The sequence below is a fragment of the Trachypithecus francoisi genome, unplaced genomic scaffold, assembly GCF_009764315.1.
Source record: "Trachypithecus francoisi isolate TF-2019V2 unplaced genomic scaffold, Tfra_2.0 Lachesis_group6, whole genome shotgun sequence".
NCBI lineage: Eukaryota > Metazoa > Chordata > Mammalia > Primates > Cercopithecidae > Trachypithecus > Trachypithecus francoisi.
The window spans coordinates 91509005-91533925 of NW_022681471.1; the positions used below are offsets into that span (position 1 = coordinate 91509005).

General features: G+C 40.2%; 1 protein-coding gene across 17 annotated transcripts in view; it reads right to left on the bottom strand.

Annotated features, from left to right (window-relative positions):
• Positions 1 to 3647: 3647 nt before the first annotated feature.
• Positions 3648 to 24921, bottom strand: part of KRBOX4 (KRAB box domain containing 4) — a 39881-nt gene continuing 18607 nt past the window's right edge. For 3 of the 17 annotated variants that reach the window (XM_033202027.1, XM_033202025.1, XM_033202029.1), the window contains one exon: positions 16629 to 17417. In XM_033202027.1, the coding sequence (XP_033057918.1) occupies positions 17203 to 17417 (215 nt within the window). In that variant the 3' untranslated portion in view covers positions 16629 to 17202. Of the gene's footprint in view, positions 3965 to 15526; positions 18143 to 18979; positions 19024 to 22782; positions 24919 to 24921 lie in introns of those variants that run through there. The other 14 variants (XM_033202037.1, XM_033202031.1, XM_033202036.1 and 11 more) reach the window with 10 other exon arrangements.

A 24921-nucleotide genomic window follows, 5' to 3' on the forward strand; every position in this document is an offset into this window, starting at 1 on the left:
TATCCTTTGCCCACTTTTTGATTTTTTTCATGTAAATTTGTTTAGTTCCTGGTAAATTCTGGATATTAGACCTTTGTCAGATGGGTAGAATTGCAAAATTTTTCTCCCATTCCCTTTGAGGGCTATTCTATCCCCACTACTAAGACATGACTCCCATGGGGTCTCCACTGATCACCTGGGGGTGATTGACAAGAACTCTCCACTCTGACTTGCTAGAACTCACACATTCCATCCCTGTGTGACCTCTGGAAACTCTTCAGCTTACAGCTCCCCAACTACTCTTTCCCTTGCCTTGTGGAGTTTCACTATACACAGCTTAATATTCAGTTACAAACCCAAGGGGACCTCATGCAAAGATTTCTCTTATTCTCTCTTGTCAACAACTCCCTCCTTTGCTGAAACTTCCAGTAGCTTTGGACTCACTGAGCACTGACCTCTTAACTCTGTGAACCATCATGTTCTTCTTCAAACCCTTGTCCCTGTGTCACATTTTGCAAAGTACATCCAGGCAGGAAGCCAGGGCAATCATAGAGCTCACCTCATTTGTCTTCTTTTCTTAGCTTTATAATCCTCCGGTCTGCCTTTGTTCAACTACAAAAACTGTTGTTACCTCATACAGTGTATATATATTATTTCTAGTTGTTTATAGCAGGTGGATAAGTTTGGACCTGATTACTCCATCATGGCTGGAAATGAATTTTGGTATATTATTTGAATTGCCTTCTCAAAGCTTCTTAACCCCATAGTTTGATCTCTTTCACGTTTTTTTTTTTTTTAATCAATTTTAACCATTGCCTCAAATATTATTCCTGTTCCAATGTTTCTCTCTTCTTCTGGGACCCCAGTTATATGTGGTTTACCTTTTGGCTGTGTCCCAAATGCCTAACACTGTCTATGTTATTTGTATTTTTCCCTCCCAGCGAGACAAATCTATTGACTTGTCTTCACATTCATGAATCCTGTCTTCTGTTGTGTCCAGTCTGCTGTTAAAACCCATACAGTAAGTTCTTGGCTACTGTATTTTGTTTCAGTTTGTAGCATACATATTTCATTCATTTTTAGAGATTACAAATTTTGAAATCCTTCATATTTCATCCATTTCCTTTTCGTTTACGTCTGTTAAGTTAATGGTAATTTAAAGTGCTTTTGGCTAATTCCAGTATCAAAATCATCTAAGTTTTCTGCATTAGTTTTCTATTGCTGCCAAAACAACCTCCACAAACTTAGTGGTTTACAACAACACCTATTATTATTTATTTAGGACAGAGTCTCACTCTCTTGCCCAGGCTGGAGTACAGTGGTGCGATCTCGGCTCACTGCAACCTCCGCCTCTCGGGTTCAAGTGATTCTCCTGCCTCAGCCTCCCAAGTAGCTGGGACTATAGGCACGCGCCACCATGCCCAGATTTTTTTTTTTTTTTTTTTTTTTTAGTAGAGATGGGTTTCACCATGTTGGTCAGGCTGGTCTCAAACTCCTGACCTCAATTATCCACCTGCCTCAACCTCCCAAAGTGCTGGGATTACAGGTGTGAGCCATCACACCCAGCCAACAACACCCATTTATTAATTCATAGTTTTGTAGGTCAGAATTCCAGTTCTGTCTCACAAGGTGGAAATCATGATGTAAGCTAGGCTACGATCTTATCTGGAGGCTGAATCTACTTCTATGCTCATTCAGGTTGTTGACTGAATTCTGTTTCTTTTGACTGTAGAACTGAGGTCCTCATTCTAGCTGGCTGTCAGCGAGGGACCATTTTCAGATCCTGGAGGTTGTTCAAAGTTCCCTACTATGAGCCTTCTCCATATCAGTAACAGAGAATCTCCCTTGTGTTCTAATCCCTCCTGTATTTCAAATCTGTGACTCCCTTTTTTGCCACCCAACTGGAGAAAGCTCTCTGCTTTTAAAGAACCCATGTGAAAACATTAGGCCCAATCAATCTCCCTTTGGTCACTTAAAGTAACATAATCACAGAAGTGATATTTTATTTTATTCACAGGTTCTTCAGACACTCAAACTGTGGAGGGAATGACACAATGAAGAGGGTCCTTGGAAGTCATTCTTAGAATTCCACCTACCACAACTGTTGTTCTTTTTTTTTTTCTTTGTTGAGACAAGGTCTTGTTTTTTTGCCCCAGCTGGAGTACAGTGGCACGGTTATGGCTCACTGCAGTCTTGACCTCCTGGGCTCAAGTGATCCTCCCAGCTTAGCCTCCCTAGTAGTGGGGACCACAAGCACACACCACTATGCTCAGCTCATTTTTTTTTTAATTTTTTTTTTTTTTTATAGAGACAGGGTCCCCCTATGTTGCCCAGTGTATCAATCTGTTCTCATGCTGGTATAAAGAAATACCTGAGACTGGGTACTTTATAAAGGAAAGAGGTTTAATTAACTCACAGTTCAGCATGGCTTAGAAGGCCTCAGGGAACTTACAATCATGGTAGAAGGGGAAGCAAACATGTCCTTCACAAGGCAGCGAGAGAGAGAAGTGCTGAGCAAAGGGGGAAAGGCCACTTATGAAACCATCATATCTTACGAGAACAGCATAAGGGTGACTGCCCCCATGATTCAGTTACCTCCCACTGGGTCCCTCCAACAACATGTGGGGATTATGGGAACTACAATTCAAGATGAGATGTGGGTGGGGACAGAGCCAAACCATATCATTCCACCCCTGGCCCCTCCCACATCTCATACCCTCACATTTCAAAACACAATCATACCCTTCCAACAGTCCCCCAAAGTCTTATTCCAGCATTAACTCAAAAGTTCAAGTCCCAAATATCATCTGAGAAAAGGCAACTGCCTTCTGCCTAGGAGCCTGCAAAATCAAAAGCAAGCTAGTTACTCCTAGATATATTGGGTGGGGTGGGGCAGGTACAGACATTGGGTAAATACACCTGTTCCAAATGGGAGAAAAACAAAGGGGCTGCAGGACCCATGCCCATCCAAAATCCAATAGAGCAGTCATTAAACCTTAAAGTTCCAAAATGATCTCCTTTGACTCCATGTCTCACATCCAGATCATGCTGACATAAGAGATGGGCCCCCAAGGCCTTGGGCAGCTCACCCCTGTGGCTTTGCAGGGTGTACCCTCTCCTGGCTGTTTTCACTGGCTGGTGTTGAATGTCTGCAGCTTTTCCAGGAGCACAGTGCAAGCCGTCGGTGGATCTACAATTCTGGGGTCTGGAGGATGGTGGCCCTCTTTCCACAGATCCAACAGGCAGTGCCCCAGTGGGGACTCGGTGTGGGGGCTCCAACCCCACATTTCCCTTCTGCACTGCCCTAGCAGAGGTTCTCCACAAGGGCTCTGCCCCTGCAGCAAACTTCTGCCTGGGCATCCAGGCATTTCCAGCATTCTCTGAAGTCTAGGTGGAAATTCCCAAACCTCATTTCTTGACTTATGTGTACCCACAGGCTCACCACCACGTGGAAGCTGCCAAGGCTTGGGACTTGCCCACTCTGAAGCAATGACCTAAGCTGTACCTTGGCCGCTTTTAGCCACAGCTGGAGCTGAAGCAGTTGGGACACAGGGCACCATGTCCCAAGGCTGCGCAGAGCAGGAGGGCTCTGGGCCCAGCCCAGGAAACCATATTTCCCTCCTAGGCCTCTGAGCCTGTGATGGGAGGGGCTGCCATGAACACCTCTGACATTCCTTGGAGACATTTTCCCATCATCTTGGTGATTAACATTCAGTTCCTCGTTATTTATGCAAATATCTGCAGCAGGCTTGAATTCTCCCTAGAAAATAGGTTTTTCTTTTCTATCGCATCATCAGGCCTCAAATTTTCCAAAGTCTTCTGCTCTGCTTTCCTCTTGAACACTTTGCTGCTTAGAAATTTCTTCCACTGGCTGGGCATGGTGGTTCACGCCTGTAATCCCAGTACTTTGGGAGGCTGAGGTGGGTGGATCACGAGGTCAAGAGATCAAGAACATCCTGGCCAACATGGTGAAACCCTGTCTCTACTAAAAATACAAAAATTGCAAAATTAGCTGGGCGTGGTGGTGTGTGCCTGTAGTCCCAGCTATTCAGGAGGCTGAGGCAGAAGAATCACTTGAACCTGGGAGGCGGAGGTTGCAGTGAGCCAAGATTGCACTACTGCACTCCAGGCTGGTGACAGAGTGAAACTCTGTCTAAAAAACAAAAGCAGGAGGGTTGCTTCCAAGATGGCCAAATAGGAACAGCTCCGGTCTATAGCTCCCAGTGAGATTGACGCAAAAGACGGCTGATTTCTGCATTTCCAACTGAGGTACCCGGTTCATCTCATTGGGACAGTGGGTGCAGCCCATGGAGGGTGAGCCGAAGCAGGGTGGGGTGTCGCCTCACCTGGGAAGTGCAAGGGGTCAGGGGATTTCCCTTTCCTAGCCAAGGGAAGCCGGAAGTGACTGTACTGGAGGAGTGGTACACTCCTGCCCAAATACTGTACTTTTCCCAGAGTCTTCGCAACTGGCAGACCAGGAGATCCCCTCCCATGCCTGGCTCGGCAGGTTCCACGCCCATGGAGCCTTGCTCACGGCTAGCACAGCAATCTGAGATCGACCTGGGAGGCATGAGCTTGGCGAGGGGAGTAGGGGTCGGCCATTGCTGAGGCTTGAGTAGGTGGTTTTGTGCTCACAATGTAAACAAAGAGGCCAGGAAACTCGAACTGGGCGGAGCCTACCACAGCTCAGCAAGGCCTACTGCCTCTCTAGATTTCACCTCTGGGGCAGGGCATATCTGAACAAAAGGCAGCAGATAGCTTCTCCAGACTTAATGTGCCTACCTGACAGCTCTGAAGAGAGCAGTGGTTCTCCCATCACGGCATTCAAGCTCCGATAACGGACAGACTGCCTCCTCAAGTGGGTCCCTGACCCCCATGTAGCCTGACTGGGAGACATCTCCCAGTAGGGGCTGACAGACACCTCATACAGGCAGGTGCCCCTCTGGAATGAAGCTTCCAGAGGAAGGATCAGGCAGCAATATTTGCTGTTCTGCAACCTCTGCTGGTGATACCCAGGCAAACAGGATCTGGAGTGAACCTCCAGCAAACTCCAATAGACCTGCAGCTGAGGGCCTGTCCTGTTAAAAGGAAAACTAACAAACAAAAGGAATAGCATCAACATCAACAAAAAGGACATCCACACCAAAACCCCATCTGTAGGTCACCAACATCAAAGGCCAAAGGTAGATAAAACCAAAAGATGGGGAGAAACCAGAGCAGAAAGGCTGAAAATTCCAAAAACCAAAATGCCTCTAAACTTCCAAAGGAACACAACTCCTTGCCAGCAAGGGAACAAAGCTGGATGGAGAATGAGTTTGATGGGTTGACAGAAGTAGGCTTCAGAAGGTCAGTAATAACAAACTTCTCCGAGCTAAAGGAGCATGTTCTAACCCATCACAAGGAAGCTAAAAACCTTGAAAAAAGGTTAGATGAAAGGGTAACTAGAATAACCAGTGTAGAGAAGAGCTTAAATGACCTGATGGAGCTGAAAACCACAGTACAAGGACTTCGTGAAGCATACACAAGCTTCAATAGCTGATTCAATCAAGCAGAATAAAGGATATCAGTGATTGAAGACCAAATTAATAAAATAAAGTGAGAAGATAGGATTAGAGAAAAACGAGTGAAAAGAAATGAAGAAAGCCTCCAAGAAATATGGGACTATGTGAAAAGACCAAATCTACGTTTGGTTGGTGTACCTGAAAGTGACGGGGAGAACAGAACCAAGTTGGAAAACACTCTTCAGGATATTATCCAGGAGAACTTCCCCAACCTAGCAAGGCAGGCCAACATTCAAATTCAAGAAATACAGAGAACACCACAAAGATACTCTACAAGAAGAGCAACCCCAAGACATATAATTGTCAGATTCACCAAGGTTAAAATGAAGGAAAAACTGTTAAGGGCAACCAGAGAGAAAGGTGGGGTTACCAACAAAGGGAAGCCCATCAGACTAACAGCAGAGCTCTCTGCAGAAACCCTAGAAGCCAGAAGAGAGTGGGGGCAAATATTTGACATTCTTTCTTTTTTTTTTTTTTGAGACAGAGTCTTGCTCTGTCACCCAGGCTGGAGTGCAGTGGTGCGATCTTGGCTCACTGCAAGCTCCGCCTCCTGGGTTCACGCCATTCTCCTGCCTCAGCCTCCGAGTACCTGGGACTACAGGTGCGTGCCACCATGCCCAGCTAAGTTTTTTGTATTTTTGGTAGAGACGGGGTTTCACCGTGTTAGCCAGGATGCCCTCAATCTCCTGGGCTCATGATCTGCCCGCCTCGACCTCCCAAAGTGCTGGGATTACAGGCGTGAGCCACCATGCCTGGCCTCAACATTCTTAAAGAAAAGAACTTTTAACCCAAGATTTCATATCCAGCCAAACTAAGCTTCATAAATGAAGGAGAAATAAATTCCTTTACAGACAAGCAAACGCGGAGAGATTTTGTCACAACCAGGCCTGCCTTACAGAGCTCCTGAAGGAAGCACTAAACATGGAAAGGAACAACCAGTACCAGCCACTGCAAAAACATGCCAAATTGTAAAGATCATCAATGCTATGAAGAAACTGCATCAATTAACAGGGGAACTAACCAGCTAGCATCATAATGACAGGATCAAATTCATACATAACAATATTAACCTTAAATGTAAATAGGCTGAATGCTCCAATTAAAAGACACAGACTGGCAAATTGGATAGAGTCAGGACCCATCAGTGTGCTGTATTCAGGAGACACATCTCATGTGCAAAGACACAGATAGGCTCAAAATAAAGGGATGGAGGAAGATCTACCAAGCAAATGGAAAGGAAAAAAAGCAGGGGTTGCAATCCTAGTCTCTGATAAAACAGACTTTAAACCAACAAAGATGAAAAGAGACAAAGAAGGCCATTAAATAATGGTAAAGGGATCAATTCAACAAAAAGAGCTAACTATCCTAAATATATATGCACCCAATACAGGAGGACCCAGATTCATAAAGCAAGTCCTTAAAGACCTACAAAGAGACTTAGACTCCCACACAATAATAATGGGAGACTTTAACACCCCACTGTCAATATTAGATCAACGAGACAGAAGGTTAACAAGGATATTCAGGACTTGAACTCAGCTCTGGATGAAGCACACCTAATAGACATCTACAGAACTCTCCACTCCAATCAACAGATTATACATTCTTCTCAGCACCACATCCCACTTATTCTAAAATTGAACATATAATTGGAAGTAAAACACTCCTCAGCAAATGTAAAAGAATAGAAATCACAACAAACTCTCTCTCAGACCACAGTGCAATCAAATTAGAACTCAGCATTAAGAAACTCACTCAAAACTGCACAACTACATGGAAACTGAACAACCTGCTCCTGAATGACTACTGGGTAAATAACAGAATGAAGGCAGAAATAAAGATGTTCTTTGAAACCAATGAGAATAAAGACACAACGTAACAGAATCTCTGGGACACATTTAAAGCAGTGTGTAGAGGGAAATTTATAGCACTAAATGCACACAAGAGAAAGCAGGAGAGATCTAAAATTGACATCCTAACATCACAATTAAAACAACTAGAGAAGCAAGAGCAAACAAATTCAAAAGCTAGCAATAGACAAGAAATAACTAAGATCAGAGCAGAACTGAAGGAGGTAGACACAACACACACACACACACACACCACACACACACACACACAAAACCTTCAAAAAAGCAATGAATCCAGGAGCTGGTTTTTTGAAAAGGTCAGCAAAATTGATAGACTAATAAGAAAAGAGAGAAGAATCAAATAGACACAATAAAAAATGATAAAGGGGATATCACCACTGATCCCACAGAAATACAAACTACCATCAGAGAATACTATAAACACCTCTACGCGAATAATAAACTAGAAAAGCTAGAAGAAATGGATAAATTCCTGGACACATACACCCTCCCAAGACTAAACCAGGAAGAATTTGAATCCCTGAATAGACCAATAACAGGTTCTGAAATTGAGGCAATAGCCTACCAACCAAAAAAAGTCCAGGACCAGACGGATTCACAGCTGAATTCTACAAGAGGTACAAAGAGGAGCTGGTACCATTCCTTCTGAAACTATTCTGATCAATAGAAAAAGAGGGAATCCTCCCTAACTCATTTTATGAGGCCAGCATCGTCCTGATACCAAAGCCTGGAAGAGACACAACAAAAAAAGAGAATTTTAGGCCAATATCCCTGATGAACATTGATGCGAAAATCCTCAATAAAATATTGGCAAGCCAGATCCAGCAGCACATCAAAAAGCCTATCCACCACAATCAAGTTGGCTTCATCCCTGGGATGCAAGGCTGGTTAAACATACGCAAATCAATAAATGTAATCCATCACATAAACAGAACCAACAACAAAAACCACATGATTATCGCAATAGATGGAGAAAAGGCCTTTGACAAAATTCAACAGCCCTTCATGCTAAAAACTCTCAATAAACTAGGTATCAACGGAACGTATCTCAAAATGATAAGAGCTATTTATGACAAACCCACAGCCAATATTACACTGAATGGGCAAAAACTGGAAGCATTCCCTTTGAAAACCGGCACAAGACAAGGATGCCCTCTCTCACCACTCCTATTCATATAGTGTTGGAAGTTCTGGCCAGGACAATCAGGCAAGGGAAAGCAATAAGGGTATTCAGTTAGGAAAAGAGGAAGTCAAATTGTCCCTGTTTGCAGATGACATGATTGTATATTTAGAAAACCCCATCGTCTCAGCCTTAAATCTCCTTAAGCTGATAAGCAACTTCAGCAAAGTCTCAGGATACAAAATCAATGTGCAAAAATCACAACCATTCTTATACACCAATAACAGACAAACAGAGCCAAATCATGAGTGAAGTCCCATTCACAATTACTACAAAGAGAATAAATACCTAAGAATCCAACTTACAAGGAATGTGAAGGACCTCTTCAAGGAGAACTACAAACCACTGCTCAACAAAATAAGAGGACACAAACAAATGGAAGAACATTCCATGCTCATAGATAGGAAGAATCAATATCGTGAAAATGGCCATACTACCCAAGGTAATTTATAGATTCAATGCCATCCCCATCAAGCTACCAATGACTTTCTTCGCAGAATTGGAAAAAAACGACTTTAAAGTTCATATGGAACCAAAAAAGAGCTTGCATAGCCAAGACAATCCTAAGCAAAAAGAACAAAGCTGGAGGCATCACACTACTGGCTTCAAACTATATTACAAGGCTACAGTAACCAAAACAGCATGGTACTGGTACCAAAACAGATATATAGACCAATGGAACAGAACAGAGGCCTCAGAAATAATGCCACACATCTACAACCATCTGATCTTTGACACACCTGACAAAAACAAGAAATGGGGAAAGGATTCCCTGTTTAACAAATGGTGCTGGGAAAACTGGCTAGCCATATGTAGAAAGCTGAAACTGGATCCCTTCCTTACACCTTATACAAAAATTAAGATGGATTAAAGACTTAAATGTAACACCTAAAACCATAAAAACCCTAGAAGAAAACCTCGGCAATACCATTCAGGACACAGGCATGGGCAAAGACTTCATGACTAAAACACCAAAAGCAATGGCAACAAAAGCCAAAATAGACAAATGGGATCTAAATAAACTAAAGAGCTTCTGCAGAGCAAAAGAAACTATCATCAGAGTGAAGAGGCAACTCAAAAGGCTAATATCCAGAAACTACAAAGAACTTATACAAATTTATAAGAAAAAAAAAAACAAGCAACCCCATCAAAAAGTGGGCAAAGGATATGAACAGGCACTTCTCAAAAGAAGACATTTATGCAGCCAACAGACATATGAAAAAACGTTCATCATCACTGGTCATCAGAGAAATGCGAATCCAAACCGCAGTGATATACCATCTCATGCCAGTTAGAATGGCGATCATTAAAAAGTCAGGAAACAACAGATGCTGGAGAGGATGTGGAGAAATAGGAATGCTTTTATACTGTTAATGGGAGTGTAAATTAGTTCAACCATTGTGGAAGACAGTGTGGTGATTCCTCAAGGATCTAGAACTAGAAATACCATTTGACCCAGCAATCCCATTACTGGGTATATACCCAAAGAATTATAAATCATGGTACTGTAACAACACATGCACACATGTTTTATTGCAGCACTATTCACAATAGCAAAAACTTGGAACCAACCCAAATGTCCATTAATGATAGACTGGATTAAGAAAATGTGGCACATATACACCATGGAATGCTATGCAACCATAAAAAAGGATTAGTTCATGTCCTTTGCAGGGACATGGATGAAGCTGGAAACCATCATTCTCAGCAAACTATCATAAGAACAGAAAACCAAGCACTGCATGTTCTCACTCATAGGTGGGAATTGAACAATCAGAACACCTAGACATAGGGCAGGGAACATCACACACTGGGGCTTTTGGGGGCTGGGGGGCTGGGGGAGGGATAGCATTAGGAGAAATACCTAATGTAAATGACAAGTTGATGGGTGAAGCAAACCAACATGGCACATGTATACCTTTGTGACAAACTGCACATTCTGCACATATAACCTATTAAAGTATGATTAAAAAAAAAAAAAAAGAGACCAAAAAAAAAGAAATTTCTTCCACCAAATGCCCTAAGTTATCTCTCTCAAGTTCAAAGTTACATAGATCTCTAGGGCAGGGGCAAAATGTTGCTGCTAGTACTTTTTTTTTTTTTTTTGACAGGGTCTCACTCTGTCAACCAGGCTCTGGAGTATAGTGGTTTGATCTCAGCTCACTGCAACCTCCGCCTCCCAGGTTCAAGCAATTCTCCTGCCTCAGCCTCCCAAATACCTGGGATTACAGGCATTCGCCACCACACCCAGCTGATTTTGTGTATTTTTGGTAGAGACAGGGTTTTACTATGTTGCTGAGGCTGGTCTTGAACTTCTGGCCTCAAGTGATCTGCCCACCTCAGACTCCCAAAGTGCTGGGATTACAGGCATGAGCCACCATGCCTGGCCTAGTCTTTTTGCTAAAGCATAGCAAGAGTCACCTTTGCTCCAGTTCCCAAGAAGTTCTGCATCTCCATCTGAGACCACTTCAGCCTGGACTTCATTGTCCATATCACTATCAGCATTTTGGTCAAAGCCATTCAACAAGTCTCTAGGAAGTTCCAAACTTTCCCACGTCTTCCTGTCTTCTGAGCCCTCCAAGTCTCTAGGAAGTCCCAAACTTTCCCACATTTTCCTGTCTTCTTCTGAACCCTCCAAACTGTTCCAGTCTCTCTCTCTTACCCAGTTCCAAAGTTGCTTCCACATTTTCAGGTGTCCTTATAGCAGCACCCCACTCCTGGTACCAATTTACTGTGTTAGTCCATTCTCACGCTGCTATGAAGAAATACCCTAGACTGGGTAATTTATAAAGGAATTAGCTCGCAGTTCCACATGGCTGGGAAAGTCTCAGGAAACTTACAATCATGATGGGAGGGGAAGCAAACATGTCCTTCTTCACATGGTGGCAGCAGAGAAGTGCTGAGCAAGGGGGGAACAGCCCCTTATAAAGCCATTAGATCTTGTGAGAACTCAGTCACTATCATAACAGCATGAGGATAACCACCCCCACGATTCAATTACCCCCCACCAGGTCCCTCCCACAACATGTGGGGATTATGGGAGCTACAATTCAAGATGAGATTTGGGTGGGGATACAGCCAAACCATATCAGTCAGGCTGGTCTGAAACTCCTGGGCTCAATCAGTCCTCCCATCTAGGCATTCCAAAGTGCTGGGATTATAGGTGTGAGCCACTGTGCCTGGCCCATTTTGTCCTAACAGCTGAATTTCTCTGCCTTTTCTCGCATCTAATAATCTTTAATTTTGGGGTCATTGTGTATTTTAAAAACTGTAGATGACTGGGTGTGGTGCCTCACACCTGTAATCCCAGCACTTGGGAGGCTGAGGCAGGAGGATCACTTGAAGTGAGGAGTTAGAGACCAGCCTGGGCAACATAGCAAGAGTCCATCTCCACAAAACTACAAAATTAGCCAGGCATGGTGGTGTATACCTGTAGTCCCAGCTACTGAAGAGGCTGAGTAGGAGGCTGAGTGGGAGGATTTCTTGAGCCCAGGAGGTTGAGGCCTCAGTGAGCCATGGTCACAGCACTACACTCCAGCCTGGGTGACAGTGAAACCCCAAGCCAAAAAAACAAACTGTAGAGACTGTAGTTTATTGAGTTTATCTTTTCCTCTAAAGATAAGAGATGTAAGGTAAGGCACTGATCACCTTAAACAATCAGGGCTTTAGTGTTACTAACACAACCCAGCTCTTGTTCATCACTGTTCCTCAGGTGTTTCCCTCCTGCACTTTTGCTGGAGAGCCTGTTTGGTCTATCTCCTCAGACTAGAAAAAATGCTTGAGATTTAGTTCTCCCCTTCATGGGTTTTGAGCTGAGCTTTTTAGCCTTCTTTCTCATGACTGTGGCAAGCCCCTTCTCTTTTTGCACTGCTTCCAAAGTAGAGAGACTGCCTTTCTGGCCCAGTTCCCTAACCTCCCACACCATCACAAACTTAGCAAATGTCCTGTGACAAAACTAGTCATGTGCTTGAAGCTCTTCTAGTTTCTAAGTCAGCCCTATATAACTTCCAAAAGCCCTTCTGGATCTCTTCCTCTTGTAAAGTCTATCAGCCTAGACCAAGCTCCATCCTCAGCTCACAGTGAAAATCAGCAAGTGCCCCCAGACAATGGTCAGCAATTGTCAACTCCCCTAGAAAAAGCACTTTACTTTCTGGAGTTTTAATTAATCTAGAACTCATTGTTTCCGCAGCTTGGCAATATCTTTAAACTTTTTTCAACTTATCTCCCCATCCTCCACCCCCTGCCCCACCAACAACTTCTTGCAGCATGATTGCTGGCCTGGCAATACCAACTACAATATACATGGAAATGAGGGTCTGGTCATTACTTTCTTATTCAACATTTAAATCCAAGACAAAAATGAGAAGATACTAAATTACCACATAAGATGTTCCCTCCTCTCTTCCACTGGGTGAGGTATAGAGGGATGAAAGACATCGCAGAGGAACACAGATTGTCTGCATGGCGCCACACGGAATGTGTATCAGTGGCTAATGCTTGCTATATTTCTTGTTTTCCAAGAGTTTTAAGTAAACAAACTCCTTATGATTTTGCTTTTTCTTCTGTAAAATATCAGAGTACGTATGTGTGATTGGTGGAAGTGGGACTGTCATCATCTTCCCTACTTAATAGTATTGCCACGAGAATCAGTGGAATTCATCAATGTAATGCTTTTATAAAATGAAAAGCCTTTACTTTCATAACAAATCAATATTAAGAGATACTCACCACAGTGCATTTTGTGAGCTGGTGACGGAATACGGAAAAAAGAGGAAAAGAGAAAATAGTTATCCAATAGCAATCACCGGTATCAGAATTTATATGTGGTTTCTGAAGGTTTGGGTTTTTGTCAGTTTGTTCTTCTTATCCATGGGACCTTGAGTTACTCACTACAGTGTTTTCTCATATGTAAAATCTGGTATCTTCCAATTTAGGTCACAGGATTTGTGAGGATGAAGTGTAAAAGCAAGATGATGTTTTAGCTCTCATTAGAAAATCACTCTCCCAGTTAAAATCCTAAGATACACTTTCTCAACGTTGTAGAAATATTCAACGTTGTAGAATATATTCTTCTAACAATGAGATCAAACAGACAACCATATGGAAAATAGAGAATATGTGTAGCCTTTTCAAAATGGGATGATGTGTGCAGAATAGAAAGTAGTAGAATAGTGTAATATATTGAAAATAAAACTGAATAGAAAAATGAGGGATAAAGAAAACTACATAAAAGACATTTTAAATAATTCTTCTTGGTAGTTTCTTGAAATTTGAGAGTATAATCAGAAGCATTAAAAAATCAATAATTTTAGTTCCAAATATAAGTGTTAATAGTAGGGTGTAGTTTCTTCCTTCTCTTTTCTTCCTTTTTTGTGTATTTCTCTCCACATGTGAGAATAAACACAGGCAAGATAGAAATGTAATATAAATATATACACATGTATCTAACTTTTTACTAATAAAAATTTGCCTATATTCCTACAACCCAGAGACACTGAACTCATAATGGCGCATATCGCATATCCTTTTTTTTTTTTTTTTTTTGAGATGGAATGTCACTCTGTTGCCCAGGCTAGAGTGCAGTGGCGCGATCTCAGCTCACTGCAACCTCCTCCTCTTGGGTTCAAGGGATTCTCCTGCCTCAGGATCCCGAGTAGCTGGGATTACAGGCACGCGCTGCCACACCTGGCTAATTTTTGTATTTTTAGTAGAGACGGGGTTTCGCCATGTTGGCTAGGCTGGTCTCCAACTCCTGACCTCAGGTGATTCAACCGCTTTGGCCTCCCAAAGTGCTAGGATTGCAGGCATGAGCCACCACGCCCGGCCATATCCTTCTTATATATGCCGTTTTACAACACAAATCATAGTTTTATAGTCTTAGTTTACTAAGAACATTTTCCAAACTCCTTAAAATATGAATACATTAAGGGAAGCATGATTCCAATTTATGAATATATCAAGTTACTCAATCACCTATTACTGGATATTCAAGTTGCTTATTTTTATTTCAATTAATACTGCTCTTATAGGATCTTTCCTAGAAATTCTGAACCTATTGCCCCACCATAATTACTTTTTTAGAATAAATTTTGACTTTTCAAGAAAAGTATCCCAGAAGAGTATATTTCTCCATAAGATGCTTCCACTTTTGTACTGATGACAGAGAAAATACATGTGCAAGGTCTATTTGAGAATCCTGCTGGCTCATGTGCTCTCAAACTAATCTATTTAGGGATTATCTATTTACAGATAAGCTTGGAGATTGGCCTAGTAAGGATTAATATGTTTTTCCTCTGTCCTCCTGATTATAAAATATATTTATACTTTCAGAAGCTTTTAAACCTGTTCTACAGAGAATATGTGTATAATTTATAATTGAGTGCTTGACTGTAACCCCTGCGATCTTTTCTATAAAATGGATGATGACATATCTGAGACATGATTTTCCTTATATTATACAGGAAAACTGGGTTATCAAATTTATTAAATTGATGTTTGCTGAACATAAGTGCTCTAAGATGACACCTCACTTCTTTCCAAAGGCATTCCAGTGTTTGCTATCTTCATGGTTTCTACCCTTCATAAATTATTTGATGTACAATGTACTAAAACTCATGAGTAAGGAATTTATCATTTATTGGCTGGTCACAGTGGCTCACACCTGTAATTCTAGCACTCTGGGAGGCTGAGGTGGGCAGATCACTTGAGCCCAGGAGTTTGAGACTAGCTTGGGCAACATGGCGAAACCCCATCTACAAAAAATACAAAAATTAGCTGGGTGTAGTGGCAGGTGCTTGTAGTCCCCACTACTCGGGAGGCTGAGGTGGGAGGATAACCTGAGCCTGGGAAGTCGAAGCTCTGGTGAGCCGTGATCATGCCACTGCATCCCAGCCTAAGTGACAGAGTGAGAAATGGTCTCAAAATAAATACATAAATAAATAATTTATCATTTATTGAATGATTTGAGTAACTTTTGAGTTTTCTTACATCTACCAAAGGCTAAATGATATCTGAGGGCTTTTTAAAAAAAATGTATATTAGATTTACATGATTACACTCAATGAATTCTTTGATGCACAATATGACAATGTACAGTAGTCCTCCCTTATCCATGGGGCATATGTTCCAAGATCCCTAGCGGATGCCTGAAACTGTGAATAGTACCAAACCTGATTGCTGTCAGAACCCATTTCTATTCATGCCTTCCACCCACAAATTTAATGTCTTTTTCATCTTAGCATTTATCATGTACTGTGGCCATAACTTTTGCAGTTTGAGATGTGACAACAAAACTAGCACAAATTTCTTTTTCCTTCTTCACAATTTCCTGGACAGAAGACTCATTCTTACTATAAATCTTAACAACCTCAGCATACATTTTGTTTCTTTATTAAGTCAAGAACTTTAACCATTTCACTTTAAGGAAGCACTTTATAACTTATTTTTGGAGTATGCAAATTGCCAACATCACTACTCTTGCACTTTGGGGTCATTATACAGTAAGGGTAGCTTTAATGCAAGCACTGCAATCCCATGACAGTCAATCTGACAACTGAGACAGCTAAGGGACTAATGGGCAGGTAGCATATACAACATGGATATAATACTGGACAAAAGGATGATTCAGGCCGGGTGCAGTGGCTCACGCCTGTAATTCCAGCATTTTGGGAGGCTGAGGCAGGCAGATCACTTGAGGTCAGGAGTTCAAGACCAGGCTGGCCAACATGGTGAAACCCTGTCTCTACTAAAAATACAAAATTAGCTGGGTATGGTGGCATGTGCCTGTAATCCCAGCTATTCGGGAGGCTGAGGCAGGAGAATCGGTTGAACCTGGGAGGTGGAGGTTGCAGTGAGCCAAGATTGTGCCACTGCACTCCAGTCTGGATGACAGAGCAAGACTGTCTCAAAAAAAAAAAAAAAGATTCACCGATTTGCATCCTGAGCAGGAAACAGCAGGACAGTGTAAAATTTCATCACACTACTCACAATAGCATGCAACTTACGCATTTATGTTCTGTGACATACAATGAGAGTTGATTTAACACTAAAAGATTTCCCACATTTATTACATTTGTAAGGTTTCTCCCATATGAATGATCTGATGTTTAATGAGAGTTGACTTCCCACTAAAGGCTTTCTCACAGACACTGCATTTATAGGGTCTCTCTCCATATGAATTTTCTTATGTTTAACAAGTGGTGCCTTCTGGATAAAGGTTTTTCCACATTCACTGCATTCATAGGGCTTCTCCCCTGTGTGAGTTCTCTGGTGTGCTATGAGAGTTGACTTCTGGCTGAAGGCTTTTGCACATTCACAGCATTCATAAGGTTTCTCTCCGGTGTGAGTTCTTTGATGTACAACTAAGTTTGCTTTCTGGATAAACACTTTTCCACATTCAGTACATTTGTAGAGTTTCTCCCCAGTTTGACTTCTCTGACTTTTTCTAAGGGCTTGCTTTTGGTGGAGGGCTTTCCCTCGTTGATTTGGGTCAAAAAATCTCTCTGCAGGTTGAGCTTTATGAAGATTAGAATGGAGGCATACTTTCCAATATGCCTTACATCCATCATCTTTCTTTCTTACATAGCTTCTATTTTGACTAAGAAAGTTTAAATTATGTTTTGAATGCCTTTTCCCATGAATAATATTTAGGGAGTCTTTGTCTTACAGAATCAAATTCTGTGCTCAGATAAATGCTTTTTCTACATGTTCTGGATTCTTGACCACTTTCATCCTTCAGTGTTTCCTTGCCTATGAATGCAGCTTGCCACAGAAGTTTGTCTTGGCTTTCCTTGTAGCAATCTATCTGCTCATCAACTTGCCAGACTTCTAGAAGAAAATGAATGAATCATCAAACTTGTTAAGTCTTTCCACTGGAATATTATGGAATAACATTAATCCCTAAATGCCCAAGCAGTGAACTCCTATCAACATGACTTGAGCTGATGTGGATGGACCCTCCCCATGTCCCACCACCACCACCTCCCCTGAGTGCAAGTACAAAGAAATGCTGGCTCAAATTTAACAAAAATAATTTAATATGCAGCCAAGCTCAAACCAGAAAATAAATTTATTATGTGACAAAAATGAAGAAGAAATTTAAAGTGAGGGGGTGAACAGAAATTGAAGCTGTGTGGCTTTGCAGTTGGGGGACTAAGGCTCTAATCATGAGTGTGAAGTGAATTCTAGGCCACAGGGCACAACTGTGCAGAGAATTAGAATTGAGCTACCTGGTTAAAGCTGGGAGTCACAAAGGACATCTCTGTGTGTAAAATAGGAACTAGAAAGATGTCACCCACTGGCTAATGAAAATGTTAAGAAGAATCAGGGGTTACTTACAAGAAGTCAGAACCACAGTCCTGTACCACATGTAGGAGTGCATTCCAAATGGACATTTGAAGTATAATACAAAACCCCCGAAGTTGATAAATTCACCTATAAATTGTTCCTGCATTAGTGAAACCAGTGGGCCCCAGCAGTGGCAATCCAAATAGTTCTGCAGTGATGCTTTCAAAGCTTAGGGTACACAGAATTTCCATGGAAAATAACTCTCACTGAAAAGGAGTTCACAGTAAAAAAAATTACAAACTTCAAAAGGAAATGAACCACAATGAGTTGAAAACTTATGTCTACAGAAAAGCCTGCACATGATGTTTATAACAGCTTCATTCATAATGGCCCCAAACTGGAAGCAACCAAGATGTCCTTCAATAGGTGAATGGATAAACAAAGTGATCCACAATGGAATATTATTCAGCAATAAAAAGAAATGGGCTATCAAGCCATGGACATGGAGGAAACTTAAATGCATATTGCTATTTGAAAGAAGCCAGTCTGAAAAGGCTACATACTATATGATTCCAACTATATGACATTCTAGAAAAGGCAAAACTATAGAGATAGTAAAAAGATCAGTACTTGCCAGGAGAGAGTGAAAAAGGGATGAAAAAGCAAAGCACAGGGGATTTTTAGGGCGGTAAAACTATTCTGTATGAAACAGTAATGGTGGATTTTTATGCATTTGACAAAACCCATAGAACTGAACAACACAAAGAGTGAACCTTAATGTAAGATGTGACTTTAGTTAATAATAATGTATTCATTCACCAGTTGTAACACATGTACCATACTAATGCAAGATGTTACTATTAGGGGAAATTGGCGGGGTGGGGGTGGGTAGAGAGAGGTATAAGGAAACTCTCTGTAGAGAGATGTGTAAAGGGATGGAGATATACCATGAAAACCTAACCAAAAGAAAGCTGGAGAAATTACATTAATTTCAGACAATGACTTCAGAACAAGAAGGATTTTCTGGCACAAAGAGGGACATTACAAAATGATAAAACAGTCAATTCTTTGAGAAGAAATAACAATCCTAAAAGTGTATGTACCTAATAACAGCACTTCAAAATACATGAGGCAAAAATGGATACATCTGAAAGAGAAACAGACAAATCCACAATTATTGTTGGAGACTTCAACACTTTCTCTCAATAATTGATAGAACAAGTAGACAGAAAACCAGCAAGGATATAGATAATCTGAACAGCACCATCAACCAACTTCACCTAATTGACATTCAGAGAACACTGCATCCAACAACAGCAGAATATACATTCTTTTCAAGTGCATATGAAACATTCACCAAGATAGAACATATTCTGGGTCTTAAAACAAACCTGTACAAATTTATAAGAAATCATATTATGTGCAATAACAGTATTACAACAAAAATCAATGAGAAAGATACTTGGAAAACCCCAAATATTTGGAAATTTAAAGATATACTTACTTCTAAATAAGTCGTAAGGGGAATTTGAAACTATTTTGAATTAAATGAAAATGCAACATATCATAATTTGTGGGACACAGCAATGAGAGGGATATTTATAGCACTGAATGCATTTATTAGAAATAAAGATCAAGCAGAAGAAAAGAAATAATCAGAGCAGAAATCAATGAAGTTGAAAACAGGAATGTTCTTCAAATGGTGAATGGCTAAACAAACTGTGGTACATCCATTTGGTGGAATATTACTCAGTGACAAAAAGGAAGAAACTCTGGGTACTCACAACAGGATGAATCCAACTGAGAAGTATGCTGAGTAAAAAGAACTAATCCCATAAAGTATCATACTGTATGACCTCATTTATGTAATATTCTTGAAATGACAAAATTATAGAAATGGAGAACAAATTAGTAGTTGCCAGGGCTTAAGAAGGGGTGGGGTGGGAAGGAATGGGTATAGCTATACAAAGGCAATATGAGGGACCCTTGTAGTAATGGAAATGTTCCGTATCTTGACTTTCTCAATGTCAATATCCTTGTTGTGATTTGTAGTATAGTTTTTCAAGATGTCACCATTAGTAGAAACTGGGTAGAATACATGAGATTTATCTTTATTTTTTCCTACAGGGCATGGGAATCTACGATTATCTCAACATAGAATGTTTAATTTAAAAAATAGTCAAATATTCCAAAGAGAAGGATGGTGAAGTAAAATAACAACAAAAAACCAAAAAGAAGTTTGGTTGGTGGGATGAACAGAAAAGAAACAATAAAATGGTACCTGTAAATCCAATAATATCAATAATTACATGGGAAGTAATGGTCTAAAGGAGAAAAAACACAATCATAGGAATTGATCCATAAAAATAATTTATAACATCCATTCATAATAAAAAAAATTTTCAGAAAATCAGGATTAGAAGGAAATATCCTTAACCTTTTTCAGGCCATTATGAAAAAACCTACAAGTAAAATTAGGCCTAATGGTAAAAGAGTAAATGCTTTTGTCCTAAGATCAGGATCAAGGCAAGTATGTTGCCCTCCCTACCTGAGTCAACATTATACTGAAGATCCTAGCCAGTAAGTACAATAAAGTAAGAAAAAGAAGTAAAGGCATCCAGACTGGGAAAGGAAATAAGCTGTCCTTATTCATAACTACATGATTGTTTATGTAGAAAATACCAAACCATCTATAAAAGAGCTACTAGCACTAATATGTGAGCTTATTAAAAGGTTCCAGGATACAAAGCCAATATGGAAAGATCAATTACACTTCTATAAATTAGCAATGAGCAATAGGAAAATGAAATACAAAACAACTATGTACATACACACACCCCATTTACATTACCTTGAAAGAACATAAAACACAGGGGTAAATTAAACAAAATATGTGCAAGACCTATCCATTCAAAACTATCAAATATTACTGAAATAAAATTTAAAAGACTGAAATAGACAGATATACCATATTTTGCTTTAGAAGACTCAATATTGACATCAATTATCCACAGATTCCATACAATGTCAAAATCCCCTGCAGGCTTTTTTGCAAAAATTGACAAGCTGATTCTAAAATTTCTAGGAAAATACCAAGGACCTAGACTAGCTACAACATTACAAAAAGGAAGAACAAAGTAAGAGGACTCATACTACCTGATTTAAACACATAATATAAGGCTACAGCAATTAAGACATGTGGTACAGGTTGTGTATCATTTATCCAAATGCTTGGAACCAGCAGTGTTTTTGGATTTCAGATTTTTTTGGTTTCCAGAATGTTTACATTATATATTTACTGGTTCAGTAGCCTAACCTGAAAACATGAAATCTGAAATGCTTCAATGAGCATTTCCTTTGGATGCCACGTCGGTGCTCAAGAAATTTTGGCTTTTGGAGCATTTAGGATTTTGGATTTCTGGATTAGGGATACTCAACCTGTATTGGTGTACAGAGTGACACATATGTTCAAATACTTTTCAAAAAGGATGCCAAAGTAAGTTAATTAAGAAAGAAAAGTCTGGAATAGACTGAATATTTGATAGTACCTTATCTTTCTTACTTAACCTCTCTTCTGCTCTGGTTAATCTGCTATTAAGTCTATATATGAAATTCTTTTTTTGTTGTTGCTTTTTAAATTTTGTGTTTCTTTTATATATATATTAAATTCTTAATTTTCAGTTTTCATTAGATTATTTTATATATCCCAGTTCCCCAGTGAAATTCTTAATATTAACATTTTTTTTTTGAGACAGAGTCTTGCTCTGTTGCCCAGGCTGGAGTGCTGGAGTGCTGGAGTGCAGCAGTGCGGTCTTGGCTTACTGCAACCCCTGCCTCCTGGGTTCAAGCAATTCTTATGCCTCAGCCTCCCGAGTAGCTAGGACTACAGGTGCGCACCACCATGCCCAGCTAATTTTTTATTAAAGACGGGGTCTCACTATGTTGCCCTGGCTGGTCTCAATCACCTGGGCTCAAGGGATCCTCCTGCCTCAGCCTCCCAAAGTGCTGGGATTATAGGTGTGAGGCACCACACCTGGCATCATTTTAAAGTAGATGTCAAATAATAAATGGATCACTTGTTGATCTGAGAAAAAGAAAGAATATTCTTTTCAAAAATATTACTGGAACAATTGGAAATGCATATGTAAAAATAATATAAAAATATTACCTCACACCAGATACAAAAATTAAGTCATTAACAGTCATAGACTTAAATATAAGAACTAAAATTATGAATCTCCTGGAAGAAAACATACAGAAAAAATCTCTGTTACCCTGGATTAGTGAGAGATTTTCTAAAGAGGACACAAAAAGCATGAACCACAAAAGAAAAATTTAATAAATCAGACTTTATAAAAATAGAAACATTTGTTTTTCAAAAGATACTGTTATGAACAAACAAGCCATAGCCTAGGAGTAAATACTTGCAAAACACATAGCTGGTCAGGACTTATATCCACAATATATAAAGAACTCTCACAATTTAATAACAAACAATGGCAAAAGATTACAATAGACACTTCACCACAGAACATATACAGATGGCAAATAAGCACATGAAAACATGCTCAACATCACTGATCATTACAGAAATGCAAATTTAAATCACAATGAGATCCCCCTATATACCTACTAGAAAGGTATGTTGTTGGTGGGAAAACAAAATAGTACAGCCACACTAGAAAACAGTTTGGCAATATCTTATTATTATTTTTTGAGAGACAGAGTCTCACTGTGTCGCCCAGGCTGGAGTAGAGTGGCATGATCTCGGCTCACCGCAACCTCCACCTCCTGGGTTCAAGCAATTCTCCTGCCTTAGCTTCCCAAGTAGCTGGGATTACAGGCATGTGCCACCACACCCAGCTAATTTTTGTATTTTTAGTAGAGACGGGGTTTCACTATATGTTGGCCAGGCTGGTCTCAAATTCCTGACCTTAAGTGATCCGCTCGCCTTGGCCTCCCAAAGTGCTGGGATTACAGGCGTGAGGCACCACACCCGGCCCAATGTCTTATAAAGTTAAACATATGCTTACCATATGGCCAAGCAATCTCACTCCAGATATTTACCCAAGAGATATGAAAACACAGATCCACAGAAATGCCTGTACAAGAATGTTTGCCAGCTTCATTCATAATAACCAAAAAAACCCCGGGACAATTCAAATGTGCATTAACTCGTCCATCGACAGACAAACTGGAATACTACTCAGCTATCAAAAGGAACAAAATGATACATGCCACAACATGGATGAACCTAAAATGCATTAAGGTAAGTGAAAGAAGCCAGCCACATGACATTCTAGAAAGAACCAAACTAGAAGGAAAAGAGGTCAAGCCTGGGATGAGGAGAGAGACTGAATTATAAAAGGAAACATGGAGTTTTTTGTGGGGGATGAAAATGTCCAATACTTTTATTGTAGTAGTAGTAATTACACAGCTACATATTTGTCAAAACTATACAACTGTACACCTAAGAAAGATAAATTTCATGGTATGTACATTATACCTTAATCAATTTCATTTGAAAAAATAAAAGGAATGCAGTCACATCAACATAAATATATAATGATCACATATAAAAACACATAGAAAATTATGTTCAAACATTAACATGTATGGCCAAAGATCACATGGTGCCATAAGGGCATTTTGTTTTATTAAAATACTTCATGAGTACTAATGATAAAGTACTAACAAATATTGAATTCTAATTAATGATATGCCTGTGGAGGTACTTAGGGGTTAAGGGTACTGATCTCTGTAACTTCCTTTGAAATGCACTATAAAAAAATAAATCAAATTGATGGAAATTGGAGGAATTGGCAGATGGACAGGGGATAAATATAGCAAAATGTTTATAGTTATTATAAATCTGGGTGGAGGTATTATATGGGTGTTCAATCTACAATTCTTTTACTTGTTTTATATAAAAATTTTCATAATAAAATGTTGGGGGAAGCTAGATAAAAAACAGCAAAGTAAATTGAAAGTAAGTAGGAAAAAGAAAATAAAAGTAAAAGAAATCAATAAAACAGAAAAATGGTAGAGAAAATTAACAAAGCTAAAACTTCTATGAAAAGATCAACAAACTTGAAATAAATTTCAGTTTCTACTACTACATGAGACTGGACAGTTTTCATTACTGTAATGAGGCTACTCTTGAAAGGAACAGTTCCCAGAAGATTTTTATTATCTCAGAAAGACCAGTGAACTTATGGGACCAGCCAGAGGTTTCATCCAGGAGACAGAGGGAAAAATATAGTTCCTGAAATAGATTCAAGTATGGAGAAACAGGGAAGAAATTCAAGTTGCTTTCTGCTGCATTCTGCTTCCAACCCTGGGAGTTTGGAGAGCTGTCTAGGAGTGAGTCCATGTGCGCCTGTCTTTCCATCCCATCCTGCTCGCATGCTCATTGCTGTCTCCTATTTCCTTGCAATTCCTCTCAGCAGATATTTCAAGTAGTGGATCTTAACCAAAGATGGGCATCAGAACCCTCTGGAGTGTCACTCAAAATGCACATAACCAGGCCTACCCTAGGCTTTCTGAAACAATTTCTACAGTGGGGCCTACTCATGAGTATTCTGACAGATCCACACGTAACTATGTAATACATCTCTGGTTAACAACCACTACATTAAATTAAAGAAAACGTTTTTTATGGATAATAACAACAATAAAAACAGTGATAACATTTGTTGAGTGTTTCCTTTATGCCAGGCACCCTTTTAGGTGCTTTACATGGATCAACTCATTAATTTCTGAAAATCATTCAGTTCTATCATTAGCCCCACAACAGGTAGAGAGGCCAACCAATGTGTACACAGTGATAGCTAGTGAGGAAAGTGACCAGAATTCCAGTCCAGGCTATGTGGCTCCACAGTCCATGCTCTTAGCCACTTGTATGTGGATGAATAACAAAACTCCTTCCTCTGCCCAGGTCCAAATTAATCAGTGCAATATTTATTGAATGTCTTCCACCAGTCCCACACTGGAACAAGTCAGAACAAGATGTAGGCTCTTATGTCTAGGGGTTGTGTTCGAGCTA